This window comes from Corylus avellana, chromosome ca6, assembly GCF_901000735.1.
Source record: "Corylus avellana chromosome ca6, CavTom2PMs-1.0".
In the NCBI taxonomy this organism is placed as follows: domain Eukaryota; kingdom Viridiplantae; phylum Streptophyta; class Magnoliopsida; order Fagales; family Betulaceae; genus Corylus; species Corylus avellana.
In genome coordinates, this window is record NC_081546.1 from 6,510,776 (window position 1) to 6,521,319 (window position 10,544).

At 33.6% G+C, this 10,544-nt stretch overlaps 1 protein-coding gene across 1 annotated transcript; it reads right to left on the bottom strand.

Annotated features, from left to right (window-relative positions):
- Positions 1–344: 344 nt before the first annotated feature.
- On the bottom strand, positions 345–3,197 carry LOC132185702 (triacylglycerol lipase OBL1-like). The gene is made up of 5 exons (XM_059599477.1): positions 2,873–3,197; positions 2,540–2,733; positions 2,402–2,435; positions 732–1,348; positions 345–652 (listed from the first exon to the last, which is right to left on the bottom strand). The coding sequence occupies exons 1-5, from the start codon at positions 3,177–3,179 to the stop codon at positions 416–418; spliced, it is 1,389 nt and encodes a 462-aa protein (XP_059455460.1). The 5' UTR covers positions 3,180–3,197; the 3' UTR covers positions 345–415.
- Positions 3,198–10,544: the final 7,347 nt, after the last annotated feature.

Below are 10,544 nucleotides of genomic sequence, written 5' to 3' on the forward strand. Positions count from 1 at the left end.
ATTTTTATGGGAAACAATCGAGTTAAGATCTAACTTTCTCATAATTTTATTCCATCAAACTAGAAAGAGAAGAATGAGAAAATCACTTTCGCATAATTTTATTCCATCAAAGTACTTTGTCTCTATTGAAGTACAATGCATGCTTAAATAGACAACTAAATCCTAAAGCAATGCCCACTTATTAACTCACCTAACATAATTTTATTGACTTACCTAACAATGCCTTTATTGAAGCATCCAAAATTATTTTGCGTACATTGACTTTTTTTTTTTTAAAAAAAAAAAAGGTAACAAAACCTTAAAATTATCACATTGATAAGCGAATAATATGTATGGCACTTCCATATATAACGGGTTAGTCAAGTTTAGAATCTCTTTGATGAATTGGATTTTAGTCATTTTGGAGATGTAGAGCTTAGCATCCGCATCCCAATCGAGTAGCATTAACATAATCTTGAGGGCAATGTGCTGCTAATCCAGGAAATACCAATCCGACCACCCTAATCATTTTCATTAACCAACTTTCTTCGTAGTCCGGACCCAGTATATATGGGATTAGGAAACTCCGGTTCAGCTCCCAAGCTGCATTTAGATACTTTGGTATGGCCCATAATAGCGAGAAGTAGTTCTTATTCGGCTCCTCATATCGAACCTGTCCTCCAATCAAAAGGCCTAGTTTAAATCTTATTGTACCACATCTAAAATGAGAGAGAGAGGGAGAGAGCACTGACCTTCCCTTTATAGAAGCTATTGTAGTAGATGCAAGGCCCCCAGTGCTCAAAAAAGAGATTAGCTTCATCATCATAAGGGATCCTAGGCACCATGTCATGGCAGTAAACATACCTCAAATGCCTGACATTATACTCCTTCAACTTCTCCTTCATATAATCTCCGAGTTGCTTGTCTCCCACCCTTGGCTGCCCAAAAGTGTACACCCCCTCCAGCCTATTCAACAACAATTCCTCCTCGTGCATTGCCAGAACAGTCACAAACAGAATCGCCAATGCTCCACCCAAGCTGTGCCCCGTCAATATAAATTTTGCACTCTCATTCTTTTCCAATATTTCTCTCAGCCTTTGTCTGATTACATAGTAAGCATATTGTGGTTGCTTACTTCCTTCTTGTATTTCTTTGGGCCACCCTTTGCCCTTTTGCCGGCCCAGAGCTTTAAAAAAGCCAGCATGAATCTTACCCACGCCTTCGAGCTTAAACCACGAGAGATCGACGTCTGTCTGCCATGCTACTGGATCGAATGGGCTGGTGCCCCTAAATGCAACCACGATCAGGTTAGGTTGAACTCTTGTATCTTGGAACATCATGGCTTGAGTCGAAACTTTTCCCATGTAATCTGTGTGTGTCAAGCATTTGGATTACCACTGTCTTTTTTTTCGAAGTCCTCGAAAACGAAGATAAAATATATTGTATAATTGCAAGCAAAGCATATATATACTAAAAGCAATAATAGAAGCAGAATTATTTGAAAAATGAATGGTTAATTTATTCTTTAGATTTTGCGAACGTTAAATAAACAAATCATTGGGTACAAATTAGCTTAATTCATTTATCAGACAATGAGACAAGGTAGAATAAATTAAAGAATCAATCATTGGGTGGAGCATGAGATCGACGAAAGGCGCATGGAGATCAGATGGTGCAACAAAGGGAGGCGATAGGGAGCTAAAAGGCCGAGGACCATGGTGGAGTAGGGCATAAGTACTGGAAGGGAAAGATGGAGGGTGATAAATTTGGATTGGAAAAAGCCAAATCTAAAAGCACCTATATATCCAAGACTGGCGCGGCGAATAGGAAAGAGACGATGGTAAAGGAAGACAACGGTGGTACAGAAGTTGAGGAACGGTGGAGAGGGGCTAATGGGTGGTCGGTGCTGCCATTTTTATCATGTCCTCGAGACCTTCTAATTATGTGATATTTGATACTCGATATCTTATACTCATCTAAAAATGTAATATATGTCTTATACCATGTAATGAATAGGACCGATATGTGAATAATCACCGTTTGTTAAGAGTATTACAGTTTTTATTATAAGATTTTTTACAAGTTGATTTTACAGTTTATAATTTGTAAAATGATTAAACAGAAAAGATAACTTGTCATTCATAAATTCTTAATTATTTGATCAATTATTTATTTTCATATAAATTTGTATGAAAATTGTAATAAAAATTGTAGTATTTCAAACATTTTTCCTAACGAGTATATTATGCAGTACCCTCCTTAATTTCCAACTCTCATATGTGGCTTCACATGAAGACTAATTAGTTTGCTAATTTTGAGAAAACCCCAACTCAGTCGACAGATTATTTTCTACACTTGTAGTAATCTAGGACTGTGTTTGTCTAACCATACACTTTTAAGGAATAGTATAGTTGCTTCTTACCGTTCCAAAAGTTGTAGAACCCCAAGTATTCCATCTGGCAAAAAAAGAATGAAAAAGAAAATGAATCTCCATTCATGGGCATATCATAAAATTAAATAACAGAGATGTATTATATTTTGCTATATAAATGATACTTACTCTCCATTGATCTTTGATTGTGGTTTGAACGAATGCTTCATTTTCGTATGCCAATTTGGAGGCCATCATAGCAAGGGAAGCGTTGTATTTTGGGTTTTCAGGTCTAATGTTTTTGTCTAATTCCACTCTCTGATCAAGATTTCCCAACACAGACGTGAACGTCGCCGATGACCTATCCGGCCACACCACATTTCCTGCATGAATTAACCCAATCATTGTTTAATAGCATTATTACTGCATGCATGCAATTTTGGTCATACAAATGCTTGATGCAAATTCCTTTCTCTTTGGAACTAAAAAGAAAAAAAAGAAAAAAAAAAAAATTAACCGAACCTTTTAAGAGATTTGACAAGAGCACGAGAAATCCCCCGTTTTGTGAAAGAAGATTCAGCCACAGCTCCAGCATATGCCCCACCTGAACCAAGGGCTTTCCCCAGTAAAGGAGGAGTTTCTGAGCAAGGAGGGAGTTGAATATATACCATCGGCGCCAAAAATCATCCTTTTCCTTGTTCCGGCGGTGGATGAATCTACTTGTTTCTGATGTAGAGGAAAGCAGAAAGCGAACAAGATCATATAAACTTGCATTTTCTGACTCAAGCAAATAATGATCACAGAATTGATCACTCTCACAAGGCCCCATGGCTTAGAAGCAATGAAGAAGATGATTGATGAGTTGCGACGTCTCAATTGAGAATACTTTGGCATATATAGGCAAGTGATTTCATATTTATATATGATATGTATTGTACTCAAGGACGGAGCCAGGAACTGTTATGGGTAAGAGCCAAGAGTCAACAAAATTTGCTACTAGCTAGGGACCAGTTGGCTGAATTTTATTTTTTTTTTACCTTAAAATTTTTTTGTTGTTAAAAATTGAGGGGGACCATGGCCAATACCAATCCCCACCTCTCTCCGTCCTTGATTGAACTTATTCATTTTTTTGACATTAAATATTTTTTAATAAACCGGAAATCGTGGTTAAAGCAAAAACATTTTCGATTGATTAGAATTTTTTTTTTTAGTCTTAGTAAAACAATTTCTCTTTTTAAGCATATGTGGGGATGGTCCCATGCGAGGTGGTTCGGCAATCCCAAATAGCCAAAAAAAAACAAAAATTGAGGGCTACCCCAATGCCATAGGGGTGTTTCGCACATCCCCATTTAGCACACTAACAAATTATGTCAATTTTTTTAACAACATAAACAAATTTTTCCTTTTTTGCTTATCGCATAGAGGATTTGATCAGTTTTTAAAACTAAAAAAAAACTAGTTGTCAAAACTCGAAATTACAGGGACCAAAATGGATTTATCTCTTATTTTAATTGTGTTCCTGCCTCTTGCAAATATTAACAATTTCTTTTGACGACAATGGTTTCCTATTTAATTGAGCAATATACTAAGTAGGATTAATTACAAAATAAATGCAGAGTTGATATTCTTGGTTTCAAACTAAACTCTAGAGTTTTAATTGCAATAAGTAATAGGAGAATTACTTCAAAAGTTGGACTTTTTGTCTAAAATTTTAAATTATTAATTAATTAATTAATTACATTTATATTTTTTCAAACTTTTTTTAAAAAAAAATAGCAATTTTACACCAACCGCCAACGACCCTCCGCCTAAGGTCAATGCTGCTAGTTGCCACCATTTCATTGGGGTTGTTTGCCAATGAACCCAAAAAAACGCCTCAATTCATTTCAATTAATTCAACTCCAATATTCTTATTTTTTACATCATATCAATCACATTATACTACTATTCAAATATATTACTATTCAAATAATATACTATTCAAATATACTACTATTCAAATATATTACTATTCAAATAATATACTATTCAAATATACTACTATTCAAATAATATATATATATAGAAACAAAAAAATTTGACTTTTTCACATCAAACATTTTTAATTAATTTTTTCACATATCAATCAAATCTTATTACAGTTTTATGCAGCTTTTTTTTTTCTTTTTTTTCTTTTTCTTTTTTGTCTAACCAATGGCAAACAACAGAGAAATTACCTAAGAAACGTGGTACGACAATTAAGATGAAATTTGTGGACAAAATATAAATAAATGTGGCTATGAGTCTATGACTCTGAAGGATATGAGAAAGACTGACAGCAAAATAACCTAATAAACGTCGTCCGACAATTAAGATGAAATTTGTGGACAAAATATAAATAAATGTGGCTATGAGTCTATGACTCTGAAGGATATGAGAAAGTCTGACAGCAAAATAACCAAAGAAACGTGGTACGACAATTAAGATGAAGGAAAAGATGGTTTGTGGACAAAATAAAGATAGCTGTAGCTATGAGTCTATGACTCGGGAGGATATAAAGGCCGTGTTTGCCAAGAGGCTGGACCTGACCAAGTCTTATTTTCAAAAAAAAAAAAAATCTCAAAATTAAATTTAATATTCTTATTTTTTATATTATAATCACTTTTTATTATTATTCAAATAAAAAAATCATTACAAAATAAATTTTTTTTTTATATAAAATATTCTTATTTTTTTCTCTCATATTAATCAAATCTGCTACAATTTCATTTCACTTTTTTATCCATTCCATTGCCAAACACAGTCAAAGTGTTTTCAACCACTAAATTAGGCTCTTTTTTAAAAAGTATATATATATATATATATATATATTCCTTAATGGTCAAATGACTATTAATAAAATAATAAGAGAAGAAAATTGGTTTTGCTAGATAATAAAGAAAATTTTATTTTCCCACTTTCTGATATATGCATGCTTGCTGAGTGCTGAGGTTGCTTTTGCAAGATAATAACGTTTGTGGTGTTTTTTGGTTTGAATTTTTTATTGTAGCTTTTTAGTCTTTTCCACGCGTTTTGCTTACAAACAGATGCATGATGGCTCCCTGATGCATGTGGAAAATAAAATAAACCTAATTTTTCCTGATTGACATTTCATAAGTATAGACTTATGAAATGTCAATCAAGAAAAATTCTTGTGGAAAAGATTAGCTGTCTATACTTATGAAATGTCAGTCAAGAAAAGTTCTTGTGGAAAATAAAAATTCTTGTGGAAAAGATTAGCAGTCTATACTTATGAAATGTCAATCAAGAAAAATTCTTGTGGAAAATAAAAATTCTTGTGGAAAAGTTTAGCAGTCTATACATATGTTTCTTAATACTTTTTTATGGTATTTTTAAAAATAATTTTTTTTAAAAAAAATGCTTTTATGTGACCTAAAGATAAAAAGAGTTTTGAGTGTTATGTGCTTTAGGTTATTAACAAGTTATGTGCTTTAGGTTATTTGTTAATGTAAAACATCAAGTTTTTTTTTTTTTATATAAAAAAAAAAAAAGTGTGCTTTTGGGTTATGGAGAGGAAGAGAGAGAGATCAGGAATTTTAGAGAGGGAGAGAGAGATCTACTTGATAGAGAACTAAGAAGAAAGAGATGCATTTTTTTTAGGAAGAGATCGAGACGAGAGAGAAAAAAGGAATGTGGGAGAGAGAAAATAAGTCACACAACAGGACTGGTTTTCTTGGTTTAAGAAGGACAACCGCAGAGGTTGTAGCATTTCTCTAATGTTTATTGGCATGGTTTCTTGTTGTTCTGGGGTTTTTACTCTCTTTGTATTTTATCTTTTAATGAATATCATTTGTTTAAAACAAAGTTAAAAAGAAGACTTATTGAAGATCTAAATTAGGGATAAATACATTTTTGGCCCAAGTGAACATAGTTTTTTTTAAAACTGGGTTGAAGGAATCCAACATATTTTAGAAAAAGGACATGTTTCACTTTTCATATGAGAAATACATGTCTCTTTTTAAATAGCATGTGAGAAACACGTGCTTTTTGAATAAAATTTATTCCAACTATGTTCTTATAATTAAAAGAAGCATGTGGTTCTCACATGTGGAAGACACATGTCATTTTTATATAATATGTTGGAAGAATTTCCTCCAACCTAATTTGGAGAAAAATTTTGTACTTTAACAAATAGCTCTTTGAAGATTAAAAAGCGATTAATTACTCCCTAGGGTAAGTGAAAAATAACAAAGAGAAAAGTACTCATACACCCCTTAAATTATGACTTCAATGCCAAAGCCTATTCCCTAAACTACCAATTGTGTCATTATTCTCCATAAACTATCAAAACAATGTCAATATATCCCTCAAAGCTAGCAAAAAGACAAAAATAACCTTAAAAAAGTTTCAATAAAACAAAAATATCCTTTAAAAATTTGAAAAATATATATATATATATATTAATTGTTTAAAAACATAAAACAAAAACTAAAAACTTCAATTGTCTCTAATTGTTTAAAAACGTTGACAGCTACACAGCCTAGACTGATTGTCTCTAATAGGCTTCAACAAGCCCAACTACAAGGCTTCAACCCACAGGGCTTATCCCTTGCCTTGAGCTGAAATTCATTCCAAATAGCTGGGCCATACAAGAACTCATTGGGCCCAAAACAATAGAATGGAATTCATCGAATAAGATATCCAACAACATAAACAGGCCTTTCAGGATACAAATTAAGAAATTCTCCATTTGCTCCATGTCTGGGCTACACGTGTCACACTCAAAAAAAGAAGAAGAAGGTGGCTTGTCATTGAATTTTATGGGTGCCACGTACTGGTAAGATGTAGATAAATTTCTAAGACTTATCTAGCTGCTGAAAATCTATTTGTTCTTACTCTTCCATGTATCGCCATGCATTTCACCTATCAAAGATTCAAAAGGGACAATGAGGAGGAATATTGGCCCAAGAGATTAGATTTTGTCCTTCCGGAGGGAGCCAACGTGTTTATTTTTAAAAAATTTTGGCATTTACTTCCGTTGCCCCATAGTACATGGCTGAGAGAGTTCAATAAGAGGAGGTAAAAACCTACAAAAGAAAACAAATAATAATAATAATAATAAGAGGAGGTAAAAGGGTTGATGTGGAAATTAATATGGAAATTAATGAAATGGGATTTATTTTCTGAAGCTATCGGCAGAGCATCCTGTGTTGCTTTTGCTCAAGCAGCACTAGTCGATCAGAGCATTCTTCCGGCTCCATGTAATGCCGCCACCTAAGCGCCATCGAGCAGTGCATCTGTGCATGCTAGCGGTTCATACTGCCTGCACCGAAGAAGGGTTGCCGCTCGAGCGCTCTTCAATGGACGCTCGAGCGGTTGTTGTAAGCTGTCCTACATCAAATTATCAAAGAAATTAATACTTTTTGAAAAATAAAATACAAACTTTTTACAAAAACTTCTCACATCTTCGTGACACCCTTCAATTATTTTACCTCTTTAATAATTTAGAGCGCTACGGCCACGATACTTTACAAAAACGTAGCAAACTTGTCACATGGTCAACTAACATTATTAAATGAATATCGACTTCTATTATAATAATGTTAGTACATTCATGTTGATTCTTTGTAATCGCAAGGTACATGAATTATATAAACAATGCATAATTTATGACAATTTACTTTTATTCATAAAATCCACGAGCTTTACAAAATTATATGCATATCCATATTTATACAATATCGTCTTGACCTTTTTCCTTGGCCTACCCATGTATATATATAATTAACTCCCGATCGATCAAAGCTTGCCTTAGGCGCACAACATTTCATAACATGGTCATTTCATTTCTGTCCTAAGAATTTTATCATCTAGTGATCAACATGTCATTTCTTTGTATAATATAACATGATATAGTCTTTCATATGCACATGAACATTGTTATTCAAAACATGTGATTTCAATAAAGCAATTTAGAAACATAGTCCTTCAATCAAATATATATCTAGAGCCACGCCATGCATCCAACACGCCTCTCCACCATCATCTCTGGCCTCCCCTTATCCTCCGGTTGCCTCTCGCTCATCATTCAAGCCTTCACGCACCAGTGCGTCCCCGCTGCCTCTCCTTCTGATGTTGTCAAGTTTTGGGCTTGGAGATTTTTTTCTACTTTTTATTATGTATTTTTGTTATGTTTTGTTGTTTTCTTTGTGTTGTTACTTTCTATTTAACTCAAACAGGTTGGGCTTTGGAATCTGCGTCCGTGAAGGAAATTCATTTTTCGTTGTTCTATTTTTTCTTAGTCTATATACACAGTTTCCTTGAAAATTGGTCTAGATCTAAGTTTTTAGGAGTTCTCTTACTCCCGATAGTTTTACGTACCTATCATAGAACGCCACAACTTTCATTGTTGCATTCGCAAATGACTTCCACATTTCTGGTTTCCTTTCAGTTCATTGAGGTACTAGTGGTCTGTCTAGCTTGGGCTTTTTAGTTTTCATTTATTCCTTATTATGTGAGACTATGCTTCATAAGTGGTTTTAGAAAGGTCTAATTGTAACTAACTTTAACTAATTATTTTAGAATAATAGTACATATGTGACTAGCACTTTTTTTTAGTCGTGACATACACCCTTCTCTAATATAATTTTTTTTTTTTTTTTGGTGCATGATGTGACATTCTAAAATCTAAATCACATTGCATCACATTGGTAGGTGTGACAGGTAAATTGTCCACATGGTAGATGGACCTCTAATTATTTTAAATAGTAAAATCAATTAAACATGATTAAAACCCAAGGAAATAATTGTCCAAATTGGAAACCTAAGATTAAATTTAAATAGTGAGAAAATTTAAGAAATAATTTTGATATTTCACGGAAAATTAAAGACTATACTTACATTTGAATTATCCTTATACGTATAAAGGATGATTCATCTATATACATAGGAAATTTCCAAAAATTTAGTGAATATTATCTAATATTTCAGAATATAACCATAAGATCTGCTATAAAGTGAGAGGGAAAAAAATATGGCTTCCAGAATATTAAAAAAAAAAAAAAAAAAAAAAAAAAATTACTCGCAATTTGGCTAGAAAAATCTAGTAATTTGGAATGTCCGACATGGACAGCCACGTTAGGGGTAAAGTTCCGATCGACCGGGTTTACCATGTAGATTGAGATCACGTGTTCGGGTGTTATCGGAAAACGACGGCATGCATCGCCGTGCCAAATCGTAAAACTACCACCGCTATGTCAGACGTTCACGTGTATTTCCCATGCATTCCCATTGGGATTGACCTTCTGCCTCCTTTGCTTAATTGAATGAGATAAACTGACGCAACAGTGCATAAAAATTCTCGTGCACCCCCATTCCCCTCACTGTCTTACAGCCAATTGCATGTCTGTAATTCTGTGCTCTTTGATTGGTTCTTCTACCATTTTGTGCATGAAGACCAATGCAGCAGCCAAGAGTCCTCAAAATTTCTGGAAAAAAAAAAAAAAAAAGAAGTGATCTCATTTACCATATTCATATTTTAAAATTATTTTACAATGATAATGTGGCCATTTTAATTAATTTTTAGATTATTTTTTAGTAATATTAAAAATTACATTTTTATATTATAATTATCTTACAATACTGATATGACAATCCAAACCAACAAAAACAGAACCAGATTTGATGTGGCAAAGATACCCCCAAATTTTATTTTCTAAGAATCAAGAATCCTTAGAAATATTATTACTAATTAGACTTGGTTGTGATTGGAATTGGTTACAAATTTTAGATCACTTGAGAAATTGGTGTAGGTGTCAGCCAGAAGAAGAGAAGGCATGGGTTTTTCATGTACCAACAAGCCCAAATTCTCGAATCTGAACACTGGTCCCTCAACACGAGCCATCTCTGAGTCTCTGTAGATTTTTCCCATCAGGCACGACAAGATAGTTTGCAGAGTCTGTCAACCCACAAACACAACAACAATTTTTCAGGATTACAAAGAATCAATCAAGACGTTTACAACGAGGTTTTGTTTGCCGATGTTCAAAGTTTGCTTCAATAATTAACGGAGGACGATCTTCATGGGCCTCCTCGATCTACAGACATGATATATAGTAGGGTAATTGGGGTATCTCTTGTGCCGAGTTTAATTATTTTATAACAAATAACATGGAATATTACAAGCCTAAAGATTAAAGAGAATATCAACCTAGCT

Bases quoted from the DNA above. Each gene is read 5' to 3' on its own strand.
- LOC132185702 (XM_059599477.1), bottom strand. From the start codon at position 3,179: ATGGGGCCTTGTGAGAGTGATCAATTCTGTGATCATTATTTGCTTGAG. The intron at 2,436-2,539 runs GTAAGTATCATT...TTTTTTTGCCAG, and splicing joins CAATCAAAGATCAATGGAGA to ATGGAATACTTGGGGTTCTA. The intron at 653-731 runs GTCAGTGCTCTC...ATTGGAGGACAG, and splicing joins ATAGCTTCTATAAAGGGAAG to GTTCGATATGAGGAGCCGAA.